General features: G+C 46.1%; 2 protein-coding genes across 2 annotated transcripts in view; one reads left to right on the top strand and one right to left on the bottom strand.

Moving 5' to 3' along the window:
* POLR2C (RNA polymerase II subunit C) overlaps positions 1 to 18,718 on the top strand; it is a 202,127-nt gene that overhangs the window by 152,826 nt on the left and 30,583 nt on the right. The window lies entirely within an intron of this gene.
* The window catches only part of NUP93 (nucleoporin 93), a 113,370-nt gene that overhangs the window by 85,354 nt on the left and 9,298 nt on the right, over positions 1 to 18,718 (bottom strand). The window contains exons 2-3 of the mRNA XM_063141080.1: positions 4,430 to 4,636; positions 3,680 to 3,797 (exon numbers count right to left, since the gene is read on the bottom strand). Coding sequence (XP_062997150.1) covers positions 3,680 to 3,797; positions 4,430 to 4,608 — 297 coding nt within the window. The 5' untranslated portion in view covers positions 4,609 to 4,636. The remainder of the gene's footprint in view (positions 1 to 3,679; positions 3,798 to 4,429; positions 4,637 to 18,718) is intronic.

Raw genomic sequence — 18,718 nt, 5'->3', positions numbered from 1 at the left:
CCCTCAATCTTCTCTTCTCCAGGCTAAACATGCCCAGTTCTTTCAGTCTCTCCTCATAGGGCTTTTTCCCATGTAGCTAACCACTGCAGAAATCTCCCTTCTTCATTAATCACTTCAATTTTGCTCCCTTCTTCATTAATACAGCAGATTCCAGACGAGACAGGGGGGAAAGGGGGGAGGGGTTGAACAGGAAACTCTGCAACTCCCCAGTTTGCCAAAGACTTTGCTTCTAATCTTCAGCAATCTGCTTCCCCCACCCCATTTTTTTTATTAGCAAGCCTTTTCATTAAGTTAAAAAAGACCTGAAACCTCCCTGGAGAATGCATCGCTCTCTCAAGGTCAGTATGGAAAGGATGACCGTATGGAAAGGTACATTTAAAAGACCATGCATAAATCACAAGACCTTCCACACACCTGCCACAGGTATGCAGATACCTCCCTCTTGCATCCCAGTAGCCGTGTTTTGGCTACCCAACTGTCATAACTCAGCACCGAAGTTTATTATCAGTATATATTATGAAATGTGCAGAGCAGGGAAAGCTATTTCCCTTTCTCATTCATTTTATTTCATATATTTACATCTGCAAAGTGGCTTGCCAAAAAAAAAAAGGAAGAAATAATAAAAGAAACATACTAGAATTTGGGAGAAGTTAGATGGGATTTAATAGGGATAAATGCCAAGTTCTACATTTAGGAATTAGAAACCAAAGGCACAGTTACAAGATGGGGGATACTTGGCTCAGCAATACTACAAACGAGAAGGATCTTGGAATTGTTGTAGATTGTAAGCTGAATATGAGCCAACAGTGCAATACGACTGCAAGAAAGGCAAATGCTATTTTGGGCTGCATTAATAGAAGTATAGCTTCCAAATCGCGTGAGGTACTGGTTCCTCTCTATTCCGCCCTGGTTAGGCCTCATCTAGAGTATTGCGTCCAGTTCTGGGCTCCACAATTCAAGAAGGACGCAGACAAGCTGGAGCGTATTCAGAGGAGGGCAACCAGGATGATCAGGGGTCTGGAAACAAAGCCCTATGAAGAGAGACTGAAAGAACTGGGCATGTTTAGCCTGGAGAAGAGAAGATTGAGGGGAGACATGATAGCACTCTTCAAATACTTAAAAGGTTGTCACACAGAGGAGGGCCAGAATCTCTTCTCAATCCTCCCAGAGTGCAGGACACGGAATAATGGACTCAAGTTAAAGGAAGCCAGATTCCAGCTGGACATCAGGAAAAACTTCCTGACTATTAGAGCAGTGCGACAATGGAATCAGTTACCTAGGGAGGTTGTGGGCTCTCCCACAATAGAGGCCTTCAAGAGGCAGCTGGACAAGCATCTGTCGGGGATGCTTTAGGGTGGATTCCTGCATTGAGCAGGGGGTTGGACTCGATGGCCTTGTAGGCCCCTTCCAACTCTGCTATTCTATGATTCTATGATTTATTGGCAGTAAGTTCAGGATTGACCCAAAAAGTACCTCTTCACATCACACACAAAATTCCCTGCCACCAGATGTAGCGATGGCAAGTAGCTAAGGGTCAGACAATTCTTTGCTGGTTATTTCATTCTTGTTGTTTAATGATTATGATAATCATAATAACTAATTTTTAAAAGAGGAAAAAGAGGGGACTAGAACAGATTCATGAAGGCTCTATCAACAAGTAGTAGCCACAACATCTAAATGGAACCTCTCTGTTCATTTGATATCTGGGGATATCAAATGCTGGGCATTCAGAGAGGAAGGCCATTCATTGGCTTCATGGCCTGCTTCCGAGTCTCCCACAGGCAACTAGCTGGCTGTTGCAGGAGGTTGGAATAGATACCCTTTGTGGTCCTTTGCATTCCTATGATTTCATGCCCCCTGCCCCCCAAAAACAAACACCCAACCAACCAAGGAAAAAAACCTTCATCTCATTCTGAAGTGACAGGAATCTACGGCAAGATTCCTGGCCAATTACACTAATGGGAGCCATTTCTGAAACAACCCTCTTCTTGTATCAATCATCTAAGCTTTATTACTGCTAAATAATTCAGGTGATTAACTGAGATGCAATTTGGCGTGCCTCTCCCTAATCAGCGCTAAGAAGTACGGTTTAAAAAACAGGGTGTAACAGAAAGACACCTCGCTGGTTAACAGAAGAGGGCAAGGAGGCAGCCAAGCTGAGTTCTTGGGCCAACTCATACTCCTGAACCGATCAAGGCACAGGTTTTACAGATCCACAATTTGCTTGGGGGGGGGGGGTTGAACCCCAGGTCCATGAGCCCAAACTGGCCCACCTGGGGTCCCAATCCGGCTTTTCAGGGATCCTCAAACGGGTATGGCCTTCTCCTGGCCTCACCCCTCCAGCTTTTGCATTTTTGACCCCCCCCCACTCTAAAAAGCAGAAATGCTTTAAGATTTCAGTAAGGGCTTTAAGCTAAAATATGCTGCTACCCTTATGCTGCTACTTTTGCTCCACCCCCTCTGCCTTTGGCCCTGCCTACCACTGGAATGAGCACCCCCCCCATCTGAGAGCCTCTCTGAAATTAAATTCGGCCCTCAGGCAGAGAAAGGTTGGACACCCCTATGCTAAAGCATCAATTTACAGAAAAACTGCAGTTTACAAGGATGTTCCAACTGCAATACTTCCTGGAATCCCAACAAATCTCCCTAAACCACCCACTACGACACATCACCAGGGGGCGGGGAAAGAGAAAGAGAGAGAGAGAGAGAGAGAAAGATTGCGACTCAGTAAAGAAAGGGGAAAATTTTACAAACAGGATAGATTATGCTTTAGTCACACTAAATATTCAGTGCATGAGAAACACACTCTCCAATGAAAATAAATTATACAACTCAGGTCACTAAATGTACCAAAAAAGAAAAGAAAAAAGAATGAGTTCTGCATGAATTGGTTCTAAGCTCGATATTTTCGGGAAGGTCAGCACTATTGGGGTTTTCCAGTCAAAAACAGGTACAGATTAGCGAGAGGCAGTTGGCTTGCTAGCAATGCATAGGAGCATAAGAAGATGCCTTATATCAAGTTGGTCCACTGGTCCATCTACCTCCGGATCTTTCTACACAGAATGGCTGCCGCTCTCCAAGATTTCAGACAACCCTACCTGAGGATGCCAGGGAGTGAACTTGGGAACCCTGGCATGTAAAGCAGGTGCTTTACCACTGAGCTACAATCTTTCCCTTAAAGGGCAACCAGAGGCAACAAGGCAGGTAAAAAAAACACAGCTCCGCTCTCTGGAAATTGCAAAAACATGCCATCGAACATGCCCGCAGCAAGGCTGACAAAATTACATCTGCTTCAAAGGGTAAGAGGTCTGTGTACAGAATTGTTTGTTCCAAACAATCCCTCCACTGGGAATAGTCTCATGCACAGAACTTTTTATCCCAATATTTGAAGCATCAGAACATTTAAATATTAAACACAGAGTGCATGTCCTCACTCTTTAGCAATTTGTTAGCAGACTAAGACTTGTGATGCCCACCCCTTTGTCTAGCATAAAAAAGAACATGTGCTTCGTCACTGGAAAACAGAAAAGAATGGTGGGGAAATGTATCCTGGTGTATACATGAAGTGCTGCGAACAGTACAGAAGCCAGGCACTCGCTCCTTAAAAATTATGATGGTGTCTTTTACCGTTCACCTTTGATTGTGTGAAGGCAGCCTTTTATTACACACAGCCTCTTACCTGTATGTCGGTGTCCTTCACAGGCTCAAGAGGCTCAAATGTCGTCACAGCACTAAGGCTCTCCAGCCGCTGAGAGATGTGGGATATATCAAGCCCTCTGGAGCCAAGAAGAACTGATCTGCAAGAGAAATTAAAAGGAAGGAGGATCAGACTACAGTTGCTTTCACAAGAGGCACAAAGGACCTGGAGTTCTGAGATTTAACCATTTTTAAAAAATCTCAAAATCAAAATACAACAATTTAGTTCGTATGATCAAACCACAAGCCAAGCTGCCTTTGATCTGCTTTGTTGCCTATGTGGAATCTGGGTAGAAATAAACCTTGGATTTATTTATGAGCAGTGTGGTTGACTCTCTATCCATGTGATCTGCCAGTTAATTCAAGTCTCCAGTCAAGTTCCTTCCTTTATATGCTTGCTGTCAAGCTGAACCTGCATTAAAACCAATTGACCACACCTGGAGAGCTCTGCCTGGGTTGATTCATTACAGTTTCCACCATGCCAGGTCAAAGCAGTGGAGGCTGGTAGCTCCGATGTCAATGGGAAGGATTCACCTCCCCACTGACATTGGAGCCACCAGCCTCCACTGGGTTTAAGGCATTATGTAGACCTACAGTGCAATCCTAAACATGTTTACTCAGAATTCAGCCTCAGTAAATTCAATGGTGTTTATTCCCTAGGAAGGTTTGCTTGGGACTACAGCCCTAGCGTCTAACTTCAAGACAGGAAGTTCCAAGCAGCCCAAGAACTTACGCCTTGACATCTGCCGTCTCCTGGGAAGTGCGGGTCAGCGTCCGGGAGCGTAGACGCTCCCCTGCCTGCTGGATCTCTTGGAGATTGCGTTCGACATGAGGAAGCTCGGCGATGCCCTCGGTCTCCGCAGCAAGCTGCTCAGCCTGCTGCAGGAGCTCACCAAATCCTTCTGCGTCCATTTCCAAGGCTGGCCGGTACGTGGACAACCTAAGGGAAAGCAGGTAGAAAAGCATCTCAGAAAGACTGAAAGATACAAGTCAGCTGGCCTAAAAAGGTCGCCTCCGACAACATGTGGCCTGCCTTAGCACCACCTCCAATTAACACCTGTGAACGAATGGAGGCTTCATGGATAAAAGCAAAACATCTGCCAGTCCAACGAGACATTTTATGCGCAACCCTGCCTGCTTGCCTGAACACACCCACACATCGCTTGTGAGGTAGTACGGGAAGGCATTGTTACTCGACTCCAACAAAGGGAGGAGGATAGTTAAAAATCTGTATTACAGGAAAATTAGGGTGCTCCCAGTGGGAGGGCTCCTAGCACTAGGAAACAGAACTGTGCGACTGTTCTGTCTTTTTCTCCTTAACAGATTCTGCGCGGAAGGAAAAAAGGTGGAAGGAGCAGTAAGAAAACACAGGAAGGTCATGAGAAGATGACGATGCTGTGGGTCTGGACTCACCCATAAAGTTCTGTCAATGAGGAAGGGTGATGACTCCATAAAAGCCTCATCTGGAAGCACCCTTCGGTGGTATAGATCGGGGAGCAAAGGTAAGTCTCTCTGATCGAGCCCAATACGGCCCATGGCATTCCCCTACCACACACAACACAATTTAATCATTTTCAGGGCTATATAGTGATACGTTAAAGGGGTGCAATCGCACAGTATTTATGGGTCAGGGTGGATAACAATCAATAGATTCTTTAATCTTTCATTAAAAAAACCCTCTTCACACAACACGGTTACCCACACTCAGTGGTTGAGTGTGTATAGTTTTGAACCGTGGGTGGTTTGTTGAACCATGCGTTATCATGTAGTCTGAATGCAGCCAGGGTAGCTTGTCAATAGGGGTGTGCACAGACCCCCTGCTCCGCCCTGCGGGCCGATCCGAAAATTTCAGGTCGGCCCGCTCCGCTCCGCCCATACTCCGCTCCTCTTCGCCGCGGAGCTCCGGCTCCGAATCGGAGCTCCGCAGTGGAAGGGAGTGGCACCAGGTAAGGCCGGGAGAGGAGGGTGGGAGGTTTACCGGGCCCTGCCGCCATCACCGCCCGTGCGGCGACAGCGGCAGAGCCCAGTAAGGGACCAAGGGGGAGGGGGGGCCTTACCTGCCTCCGTCCGTGGTTGAACCGCGGGCTCAACTTCCAGGTTGAACCGCGGGCTCAATTGAAGACGCCGACGGACCACGGACGGAGGCAGGTAAGGGAGAGGAGGGGGGGGCTACTGGGCCCTGCTGCTGTCGCCGCATGGGCGACAGCGACAGGGCCCAGTAAACCCCACTTACCTTTCCGGCGGAGCTCCGGATCGAGGTGAAGGATCCGCCTTCACCTCGATCCTCTTCGCCACGCTCTGCCGGCCCCCCAATCCTCTTCACCTCCGCCTTAAGGGCAGGTGAAGCCCCCCACTCCGCTTCTAATTCGCCGGTCCGATTAGAAGCGAAGCACATTCCTACTTGTCAACCACCCTGAACAACCCACAACAACAAACCATGTGTTCTCAAGATGGCTTGTTTGAGAAAATAAGCCAGGCTGCATGGTTAACAGGCAACCTGGCTGCATTCAGACAACACGCTAACCCACAGTTCTACAAACAACCCATGGTTTAAAACAACCCACCCTCAACCAGTTGTGTGAACAGCCCTACCCCCTCTCTAAAGCATCTATGTTAAAATTAAGTGTGAATACAAGCATGTTGAACTTTCATTTACAGTCTCTTAAAACTCAAAAATTGTCTTGTTACCAAACACACGGAGTCCAAAGATGAAACAATGAGGGGAAAAAATCATCTGAACGTTAAGTCTTATCAATATGACACAATAGATCTCACATTATATCCTTGTTATGGGTCTAAGTGTTCAACCGACCACTCAAGGAGATGCCACCGTGTGTATCACTAGATGGATAATCCATCTAGTGCAGTACAGTGTTTTATAATTTCTAAATACCTGAGCTCTGAAATCGGCTTTGCTCTCAAATAAGGAATTTTTACCCTTTATAAACAAACAAGAGCGCTTACAAAAACAGAACTGCCCAGCCCAATAACGGCAGAAATTAACAAAGTTTCCGATTAAAATTGAGCAGTGATCCATGTAACATTTAAACTTAGTAAAAAAAAAATCAAGTTATATAGATTATACAAAGATTATATCCATCTAAACGTCAATGCTTGTGAATTAACACATTTTAGGAGGCAATCTTAAATCCGCTGATCTGAGAGTAGTTCTTACTAAAGTATTTAAGACTTACTTCTCAATAGATGTATCTAGAATTATGGTGCAAGTAGTTAATGCATACTGCTTAAGAAATATAAGAAATACCAATGGGAAATTAATTTAAATTGATTCTTTAAATCATCTTTCTTCCTCAATGATTTGAGATAGCATTGATTTAAATCAATGCACCCCACTGATGGCTGAGAAATCTGGCCAGCCCAAACCATTTGATTTGGGCACCCTTGGGACAGAGGAGCCCGAAATACTGGGCCAGATCTCCCATTAGGCCACAATCCAGGAACAGCCAAGTCTCTTGTGTAAAAATAAGATTAATGGCTGGCCTATAGTTGCTGCCTCATTCACCATTATGACTGGAGGTGGAGAGGATAAGAAAATTCTGTTTGTGCGAATATTCTGACCTCTCAAATGACAAATCATTTATCCTCCCACTGAAAGAACCTCAAAAATATGAAAATCTCAACTATGCAGCCACTTTTCAAGAACAGCGCCAGCGTTGTTAAGACCTGGTGGGAACACTTACCTGGGGATGCATCACAGTCAACACACAACAACTGTGATGGACAGAAAGTACATTTCCACAACTGGAGATACTCACATGCCACCAACAGGAAGGAAACACCCTTAGATACTCACTAAAGGGGCTTAATTACCACGGCTGATAGACCAGTTGTAAAACATAACCACTGTGAAGTTATTGCTACATGTGGATACAGAAAATTACTTTGCAACAATTCTTTATGCAACCTGCAAGGAAACCCATATTCTGCAAGGGATCACTGAACTGCAATGGCAGCATGGCCATAAGTACACTATTCTTTGCCAAAAACCAATGCAGCACTACTGCAGTTCTTTATTTATATTGCACATTTCACTACAAGCAGCCTTCCAACGGCTCCCAAATAAACACACACAAGTTGTAGTCCAACGTACCTGGGAGGCACCCTGCTGAGAACATTGCCATGTGACCTTTCACTAAGAAGAGGGCCTTTTTTGTTGTGGCACCCAAGGGGTCCATCTACTCCAGCATTCTGTTCACATAGTGGTCAACCAGCTGGCCCAGGAACCCACAAGTAGGAGATGGGTGCAACAGCACCCTCCCACCCATGTTCTCCAGCAACTAGAGTATATAGGCTTACTGCCCCTGATACAGCAGGTAACATAACCATCAGGGCTAGTAGCCATAGATAGCCTTCGCCTCCAGGAATTTGTCTAATCCCCTTTTAAAGCCATCCAAATGGGTGGCCGTTACCATGTCTTGCGGTAGTGAACTCCATAGTTTAATTCTGCACTATGTGGAGAAGTCCTTCCTTTTCTATGCCCTGAATCTCCAACCAACCAGCTTCATAAAGATGACCTGGGTTCTAGTATTACGTGAGAGGAAGAAAAACATTTCCCTATCCACATTCTCCACACCATGCATGATCTTGTACACCTCTATCGTATCTCCACTAGCCCACCCTTTTTTCCAAGCTAAACAATCCCAGCTGTTCTACCTTCCCTCGTAGGGGAGATGCTCCAGCCCCTTAAATCATTTGAGTTGCCATTTTCTGCACCTTATTTTCCTAGGCATCTTAGTCTTTCTGTTCTGTTGTTTTAGATCTGTTACTGGATTTTAAATCTTTGCACTGCTGCTAGGTTTTATTTGCTAATGATTTTTATTTTGTACTGTAGTTCTAAACACTTACATTGTCTTTTCTCATTTAGTATTTTAAGGTTTTAATTGTCGTGAACCGGCCTGAGCGCTTTGGCTGATGAGTGATATAAAAATGTAATGAGTAAAAATAAATAAATAAAGGCTGGATTTTGATGGCCACAGTTAAACCAATTACAAGGGTGGGATTAGTTCATCTGTTTGGCTTTTTAAGTGCTTCAGTTCCACTTGGATGTTTTATATTTGCTTCGTGTGGCGCAGAGCGGTAAAGCAGCAGTTTCTGCAGCTGAAACTCTCCCCACGGCCTGAGTTTGATCCCAGCGGAAGCTGGTTTCAGGCAGCTGACTCGGGTCGACTCAGCCTTCCATCCTCCCGAGGTCGGTAAAATGAGTACCCAGTTAGCTGGAGGATAGGTAATAACGGCCGGGGAAGGCAACGGCAAACCACCCCGCTATAAGGCCTGCCAAGAAAACGTCAGCGAAAGCTGGCGTCCCTCCAAGAGTCAGTAATGACTCAGTGCTTGCACGAGAGGTTCCTTTCCTTTCCTTCTGTTCATTTCAAGCCTCAGGCACGGGGAAAGGCTAGGAATTCAGTAAAATATTTTGGTAGGGAAGGCCTGCGCACCCACTTTGGGTCTTGTAACTGAAGCTTCGAGTTACACTTGAAACGCTTATGGATTTTTCAGGGAAGACTTCTGAGCAAGGGCTGGCAGAAATCTATTATCCCAATCACAGTTACCTTCCAGAAAATCCACAAGGGGCTTCCATTCCGACATTAAGACTTTTCACATGTATTCCCGCGTAGGAGTCATTTCAAAGGACTCTCGTGGAGGAATGCGCGATGCCAAAACACGCTGCCATCTGTTAAGTGCTTAAAAAGCCAGATTGTAGAAAGCTTTTATTTTCACTGTGCCAACTCCACTCCACTGTCTAACTTTTCGCTTCAGTTCGCAATGATCTGCCCATGTTCGTTGCTTTCTCCCGTTCTGAGAAGTTTGTCTGATCTGTTTAATTTGGCCATCTAACTTTTTGAGGAAACTCCCAAGGCATCTGAAACCAACTGCGCTGAAGGCAACATTTCACTATTAGGGTAGGAACTGAATTAATACTTGGTGAATCAGACCAATTGCTAATAGATCTGGATATAAAGCCCTATATGGCTAGGGTCCAGGTTATTTGAAAGACCGTATTCTCCCTTATGAGCCTACCTATGCTTTGAGATCTTCTGGGGAAGCCCTTCCTTTAGTCCCACCACCATCACAGGTGTGCCTGGTGGGAACACAGGAGAGGGCCTTCTCGGTGGCTGCCCCAGTGCTCTGGAACGCTCTTCCCAGGGAAGCTAGACTGGCTCCCTCCTTGATGTGCTTTTGGAGGTTGGCAAAAACGTTTTTGTTCCGGCAGGCCTTTGTCGATAAATCTGGCCCTCCGTCTGTGCTAAGGACTTCTAAAATTGTCATGTATTTTAAATGTTTTAATACTGGAATATATTTTTAACTTTTGTATATTTCTATTCATAGGTTTTACAATGTATATGTCTTAAATTTTGTAAGGCCGCCTTGAGGCCCAGTATTGTGCAAAAGGCGGGATACAAATAAATATAATAATAATAATAATAATAATAATAATAATAATAATAATAATAATTTTAAAAAAATAGAGCCATTTCCGAACATTCCACCACACTCAAGGGCGACCAAGAAAGAAAACATAGGATTGAGGCTCTACAGCAGCCTTCCTCAACCTGGGGCACTCCAGATGTGTTGGACTACAACTCCCAGAATGCCCCAGCCAGCTGGGGCATTCTGGGAGATGCAGTCCAACACATCTGGAGCGCCCCAGGTTGAGGAAGGCTGCTCTACAGGCATCAATGGCAAGGGCAGAAAGCACCTCAATACGTTTTCCACACATGACAACAAGTCCAATCATATATAATGTAAAACCATGTTTCGGCATCATGTAATCATCCCTATGTGCTTGCACATGCGCTCCTCCTCCACCTCACAAGCACCACTTTAATACATTAGACATGGCTTTTTACCAGAGCCTTTGATGGCTAAACCCACCAGCCTGCACACGGTCTTATTTCAATTGGATTTTACGGTTTTAAAATTTCATATTGGTTTTAACATATTAATGGTTTAATTTGTTTTAGATTTGTAAATTTATTCTATTTTACATGTACGATTTTATTTGGACACTTTGTGATATAGGGCAAGGATATAAATGTTTTAATAAATAAAATTAATTAATTAAAGAGTATTGCGGCACCTTCATTGGGCCGGCTCAAAGATTAACAAAAATATGCAAGCTTTCAAGATCTGCAGAGTACTTGTCCAGGCAAAATGTTATGAAAGCAGGTGGCGGAGAGGAATTGTGGTGGTGGTGGGGGGAGGTTGACTGGATGTTGTAGTCAAGATGTCTGCACAATCAGAGACTTAAGATGATACAGGGGAGGATGGTTTGATGTGATGGTTTCAGTGTACTGGGGGAAAAGGAAGTAGCTGCTGATGCTCCACTTTTGAAAATATAAAATCCTGTTGTTAATTCAAAACTATTTCCATCCTGAGCAAACCTGACAGCTGCATTTGTTCTCCGTGGCATCTTCAAGAATAAGAAATGTATTCTGGCATACGTTTTCATGGAGACTGTCCACTTCACCAGATGCATGAAGTATTAGCCTCAAATTGGCAGATCTATATACACATCCTGGGGAGCGGGGCAGAATGTAAGCTGTGTGATCAGAGGGAAATGAAATGCAAAAAGTTCAGACAGCGATAACTACCTTAGCAGTTGCCATTCACAAAATGTTGAGGTGGTAACAGACATCACTGCAATGGTGAACCGATTAACATACGCAATGTGATAATAGCAATAAAAAACCTTTTTCCGTATTCAAACCACAGGCAACAGAGCTGAATTATCTTGTTGAATTGTACTTCGGCAATTTTGCATTGATGTCTTCTTTGAAATTCCTTTGTTCAAAGGTGGCCACTTTAAGGTAATTGCCAGAGTGGCCTCTTCTGGTTTTTAAACATTGCCATTCCTGATGTCACCTTTGTGTTCACTTATTATTTTGCATAGAAACTGGCCTGTTTGTCCTATGTAGACTGCAGTAAGGCATTGCTGGCAAAGGATGTCATATATCATGTTGGAAGATGAGCAGGTATATGAACCCCTGATGTTGTACACAGCGCTGTTGGGTCCTGAAATAGTGCTGCCAGAGTAGATATGGAGACAGAGTTGGCATCTGGATCTGCCACAGAGTCTGGTTCCTGTGTCTGTATCTCTGTTGTGAAATTTGTTGTTGCTGGTGAGTAATCTTTTTAGGTTGGGCAGCTATTCCCCCCCAGCATGTGCATATAAATCTGCCAATTTCAGGTTAACACTTCATGCATCTGATGAAGTGGACAAGGTCCACGAAAGCTTATGCCAGGATAAATGTTCCAGTCTTTAAGGTGCCACAAGTCTCTTTGTCATTTTTTCTGCAACAGATTAACATGGCTATCCCTCAGAAAATTTAATGCACTGTTTCTGCTTCCAAACCAGAAAGCCAGAACTACAGGAAGGATGGGAAAGTAAAGTACTACACATGAGAAAATTGTTGCAATATTTGCAAAATCTACTCTACACCCCAGGGTGGCCTGACCCTCATTGGCAAGGAGGGGTGCAATGAGCTCCCTGGATCCTGGGGTCTCCTGGGAATATACACAGTCTTTCCCAATCCATGACAGCTGGCAGTTTGCTAGTGAAAAATAACACCCGATACCTAACGCCAGAATTCATGCAGATGCCAATCTGCAAGCTATCAGCCTGGCTCCAGACAATGAAGACCACGTGGATCGCAAGCCAGCGTGCTCTGAGTGAGCATAAATGGCACTCAGAGTTGGGAAAGCCAGGGAAAGAGCAAGGCCACCAAGAAAAGGCAATTTCATGCCCTGCAATGCAGCACAGAATCGTGCCACTTCCAAGCTGCTTCCCCGTTGGCAGGCATCAACTCCGCACCGCTGCCAGAACAGCAGACAGTGACCAAAGCAGTCACACACATCCCTCCACCCAGATGCGGCTCCTCCTGCCGGTTCCGGAAGGAGCAGCAGTGCGCCTGGCGCTGACTGCAAGACTCCGCTTTGATCCGGTTCACTTCTCTTTTTCATTAACCACCTCGCTGGAACGACAGTGGCATGAGCGCCAGCCGACTCCTCGGACGACAATGAAGGCAATCGGCACATAAAGCAAAGCATGCTCCAAGGGCCGCGTCGGGAGATGCGTTTCCTTGCTCGTTTTTTTTTTGGGGGGGGGGTTAGATCCCAAAGGGAAGTGACCATAAGTCAGCCAAAAGACACAAATATGGGTTCAGGGTGGAATGATCAGGACCACAAATGTCAAAGAAGATCCAGAGAGTGTTGGTAGACACTTAGGGTGCAATCCCATGCATGCTTTGATCAGGGGGTGGGGGGACGGGGGGACAGGACAGGGCCGGTGCCAGACTATTTTGTGCCCTAGGCAAGGTGAGCTACTTTCATACACACACACACCCCCAAAAAAATGCCAACTTTGATTTTTCAGAACATATGTTTCCTGGAAAAAATAAGAAGCACAAAACTTGAAACTGCTAAATTTATTTTAAAGTGCAAGAAATATGTCATGCCAATTATAGCAAACAAATTGGAAAGGAACGTCTATGGGTCTAGGAGGGCGGCTTCTAGGTGGAAGTCCGAACGTCTAGCCCCCCCCAGCGTCCCTGGCTTCGCTTTGGCTGGGCGGGCGCGGGGCACCACCTCGCCTGCCCAAGCCCAGCTGAAACCTCGGGCCGGCTCACAACCAACGTGCATGAGTGCTGCGTTGTGCCCGGCGCCCTCTTAGCTTGGCACTCTAGGCGGCCGCCTGAGTGGCCTCTATGGTAGCGCCGGCCCTGGGGGGGGGGAGGAGGGGAAAGTCCTACAACTCCCAGAATGGCTGGCCAGGTCATGCTGAGACTTGTAGGACTTATTTTCTCTCTAAACATGCATAGGGTTGCATCCTTGCTCACTTTCTGAAAGCCTGGGGGGGATGGGGACAGAGGAAAGCACAGTGGTCATTAAGCAACTCATAAATCTGCATTTTTAGCAGTGGTCAGTATTTGTTGAAAGCAAGGTTTGTCCCATAAATCTGCAAACAGCAAACAATTTAAATCAAAGCCTTGGAATTCTAGGCATCCCCTGCACCCCACAAGTTGAGGTTTTTATTAAAATCTGAAAAAGGGATGGGACAATGCAACCAACATCCTCAGAAGCTGCACCCTCTTTATACGCTTCCATTCCACAGGTCCTGCAGACCTTCTATCCTTGGCTTTACTTGTAGAATGATATACAAGTAAGTAGGGGGCAGGAGAAGTTCAAAAGTAAGGGGGGGGGGAAATATTAGCTAGGATAAAATGAATAAAATGGGGACTAATTGAGAACCAGTGTGGTGTAGTGGTTAGAGCATTGGACTAGGAATCAGGACATCCGGGTTCTAAACCCCACTCGGCCATGGACGCTCACTGGGCGGCCAGTCACAGACTCTCAGCCCAACCTACCTCACAGGGTTGTTTTTGAGAGGATAGAAATGGAGAGGAGGGGGATTATGTATGCCGCCTTGGGTTCCTTAAGGAGGAAAAAACGTGGGATATAAATGTAATACATAAAATAAAAAGCATTGCTTTGGGAACTGCTTGTTTCCAAACTGGGGTGACGTCAGAATTTTAATTGTGTGGTTTTGCTGTTGTCTTTTTTGGAGTTAGAAAAGCAGCCAGGAGGTGCCGTAAAATATATAAAAAAATACATTTAAATTTTCTTCATGAGGGGACAATTTAAGGTGGGAATGCTTTCCAACAAGCGGCTCCTCACGTGCATTCTGAAATGACACATTCATGTGGAGGACTGCACCACGGTGCCTACTGAACATCTGAATCGGTTCTTTGGAGTTAGTGTGATATTTTCACCCCGTAAGAGGCTAATGGCTCAAGCTTGCTCAGAAGAAAGCATCACTGAGTTCAATGGAACACATTCCCAGGTCCATTTGTACTAGACTGCAGCCTAAACTAAATGAGATAAAACAAGCGTTTTGAATTTGAGCCCTCTGGGCCAAATTCGTTCCAACATGTCCCTATCTGGACACGGACACACCCCTCACCAGGGTACCCAGATGGCCACTCACCCCTTCCCCTAACCCAGCCTTCCTCAACCTGGAGCACTCCAGATGTGTTGGACTGCATCTCCGAGAATGCCCCAGCCAGCAGAGCTGGCTGGGGCATTCTGGGAGTTGTAGTCCAACACATCTGGAGCACCCCAGGTTGAGGAAGGCTGCAACCCATCCCCTTTTCTCCAACCATCGATGATTTGGTGATTACTGGTAGAGAATTTTCCCATTTTAAAAGGCTGAAATGCCTCTCCTAAGGCTTAGTTACTGGTAGTAAGTGCTCTAAGATACACTATGCTGGCGTTTGGGGGGTAATTTGGGCCCTGCCCCCTTTGCCTTCAGACCCGCCCACTACTGGAATGTACCCCTCCCCCTTCTTCAAAACTGAATTCTCCCTTCGCACAGAAAGGAGTTCAACATCCCTGTGATCAAATGAGAACCAGCAAAGACACTGAAAAGAAGTGAAGCACAGTGACAGCAGCACAACCCCTCCCCTCCTGCCATAGACAAGGGTCTGGGGTGTTTCCTGTCCCCACATCAGACCCTGACCACCTAGCATGGAAAGGGAGTCTAAGGAACAGAATGCAGGAAAAGCACAGGAGAGAACCTGCTCAATCATCAGCTATTGGATAGGCTTGGAAAAGGCACTTGCAGCCTCGGTTTCCCAACTGTGAAACGGGAATATTAATGGCTCACTTCACAGGGTCTCTGTCTTCATAAATGAAAAGGTTACTGCCCAAGCCTCGACAAATTTGCACTCAAGAAGTGCTGTACAAATTATTAACGTTCGGAGGGAGCAATCGTTTGCCCACCCACCCCGGATAGCGCCTGGGGGACATAGGCTATTTCGGATTCCTGGATCTGAAGCCGGAGACAGCGCTATGAGCTTGAAGCAAAGAAACCGGGCTCCCAGCCACCTTGCAGCTGGTGCAGAGAGAACCGCACCAGCTATTTCTCCAAGCTCACAAGTATGAACCCGTTGAAGCGTGAAAGGGGGCATGCCAGTGGCTGGGGAGGGGAGGAGACTGTGGACACGGGGGTACGAGCTATCCTCAGGTGTCCCCAGCCTTCTTTCTTCCCTCCCCCTCCCTGATGTGTCCGTTAGACAGGTGAAACGCCCATCTAGCCAAAATGTAGAGTGGCTGGCACGATGCATCTTCCACTCTGTATTGGATACCCATAAGCTTCTGAGTCGGGAGGCTTATAAGCACCCAGAACAGATCCCATGGGAATGTGCCTGAAGGGAGTCTTCACTCCCTACCACCAACCAGGGACCATTTCTCAGCAGAGGTTCAAGCAGCTAGAATCTCTCCGGGTTGAAGGATTTATTTGAGCATCTATAACATTTCAAGTTCTTAGGGAAGAGCAACAGCCTCACACAAAAGCTTTAAAAATCCTACTAATAAAACACTACAAATAGAAATATAGCAAGATCCCAGGCCACAACACCAAATGTTGTGGCCCCATGGATTTTACGATTGACTTTAAAGGACAGAAGTGCAATTCAGGAGGCAGGATCCAGTGATAAAAGGCCAGGTCCACCAATGGTAGAACTAAGGCGGAGGGGGATACAGGTATGTGTGTGTATCCCTAGTGCTTTTGTTGTTCCATGGCTGTTTAGTCCCTGATCGACAAAGAAATAGGGATTTTATTCCCTAACGACTGGATTCACATCTTTGCCAGACCACTGGTACACAGACGTTAGAGTCTTACACGGAGAGATTTTACTGCATTCAAGAGACTGCAGTCAGACTCTTAATATGGCCTCCCTCAGAATGAGAAGCACTAACACAGTCATGAGGAGAACAATGCCAGGATTGTAATGTTTGGTTGAGGAAAGAGCAATAACGAAGGCCTCGGAGAGAGAGACGGTGCAGACAGAAGGAATTACACTAAGTTCTCTGAATCCCGATCGAAGAGTAGGCCAAAAGCCAGGTGAAGCAAGACTCCCGTGTAAAAACAAGATTGATGATCTGTCAGAAACTGCTGCCGCATTAAGCCCCTATCTGTACTCCGAAACAAAGTCCTCCCTTCGAGCATATCTATAACGTCTGGAAAACAAAATTAAGAAGTAGCTGATCTCCATTTCACATTTATCACAGTCACGGATGGAATTGAAGTAAAGAAACAAAAGGAATGTGAAAAGCAGTTGTGGGTCAGGTAAAATTGTAACTTATTGGATCTGTTAAGCATCTAGATGTGCAGGCGCAGAGCAAAAAGTGCAATACCCCCTGTTCTTTCAGCCAGAGAAAACAGGCATGCCTTCGCCAGACTGACCACTCTGAGCCCTGAAAAGAGCCACGGAGGAAAAGAAAAAGCGCACAAGACTGGACCTCAGCCACCGCTGGGGGAAATGAACAGCAACCGAAACTGGAGGCAGACTGGTCAGTAACAGCCACAAACACCCCAAAAATGCTGAGTGCGGGATAGCCATGGGGGCAACTTCTTGTCGAAAAGAATAGAAGCTGAAGACATTCCCAGAAGATCAAATCCAGGTTTATCTTCAGCCGTTGCTAATCTCAGACCAGTTCATCTGGTCAGTGCCCACCCATCCAGATTCCATTAGAGCAGCCCTGCCTAGCCTGGTGCCTTCCAGACGTCTTGGACTACAGCTCCCATCCTTCCAAGCCAGCACAAGGATGGGAGTTGCAGTCTAACCCATCTGGAGGACACCAGGCTGGGTGAGGCTGCTGTTGCATGAGATTCCAGTGCCTTCCACATTTCCAGAAGAAGCTTAGGAGGAATAGAGGGCCTTCATAACCTTTCCTAGCACGAAGGATTTTCCTTCCACTTTGAGGGGTGGGGGGAGTGGGGTCCCAAGCTATTGGGTATATTGAAGATAGCCACTGAGTAGGGAAGAAGATGGCTCCTGTTTCCTTCTGCTAGGTATTCCCAAGAGGCAAACATTTATTTCAATAACCCCAACCCTAGAAAAGGGGAAGCAAAGTGTGAGAGACGCCATTCAAGAAGACACACACAGCCACTAGCCAAGACAGGACCACCTTCCCTGGATACCTTGCATGCAACTAGTCAGTAAGTCAGTTCAAAGGAATGCTGGGCCACTCAGTTCCTTCTAGTCAATGTAACCCTTGCCCATATACAATCAATGTGTACACAGAGCCTTCTTACAGCTTGACCGTATTGCGTGCCTATTTATCAAAGCTTCTCTCCTTTCTCCCCCAATCCTTTCTTCAGAGATGTTCAAAAATGGGGGTGGGGGGGTGGGCAGCAGGGATTTTTGGCATGACTAGAAAGTGGAGGCACACAAGTCTGGCCATAAGCACGGAGTCAAGTCTGAACTTGCCTCACCAACACTGTGTTACTGCCCACTTTTCAGCTCTGTAGACTGCAGGCAAAACCTACATTACACAGGGGTACATATGCCCTGTAGTGCACACTGCTGTGGCACTCTTTCAACAATTTGCAGCACACATGACAAAAAGATTGGTCCACAATGCAGTTTTAGCATCCCTTCTCCTCTGACCTTCTTACATCCACTCCAGATCAAGACAGTTGCCACCAGCTGGTCCTTTTGGGGTTTGATTAGTTAACCTAGAAAAGATTCACCCAGGATTTCTCTCCCCCTTATTTTTACTTGAGGTAGCTCACACGACCACCAACTTGGGGCACCATCAACTCAAGCAAATACCAAGGGAATCCATGGTTGCTGGGCAACTGCAGGTTACATTCACTGAGAGTTGAATGCAACATTTCCACAGAGTTCATCTTGTCCTGTTCAGCGCGTGGCGATGGGAGACTTTGCATGCATGCACACACCAGCATGTCTTATTCCACTTCAGAATGCCACAGTCTAAGGCTGTGTTGAAATGCTGTTCATTAGCTAAGCTGCAGTCTCTTGAGAAATTAACTAACCCATAAATGCTAGGTGATCTCCTACTCCTTGCATATTTGGGAAGTTAAGGGGAGAAAAGGAAATTGTGCAAGGATGTTATATCAGAGGTCAGCAAAGTATGGGTGCACTGGTGCCCACCAAGGCCCTCAATGCCATGCGTCAAGGTCTCAGACCCTTGAGTA

This window comes from Elgaria multicarinata, chromosome 14, assembly GCF_023053635.1.
Source record: "Elgaria multicarinata webbii isolate HBS135686 ecotype San Diego chromosome 14, rElgMul1.1.pri, whole genome shotgun sequence".
Lineage (NCBI taxonomy): Eukaryota > Metazoa > Chordata > Lepidosauria > Squamata > Anguidae > Elgaria > Elgaria multicarinata.
Note: the sequence above shows the minus strand (reverse complement) of the source record. Positions and strands in the feature narration are given on the sequence as shown.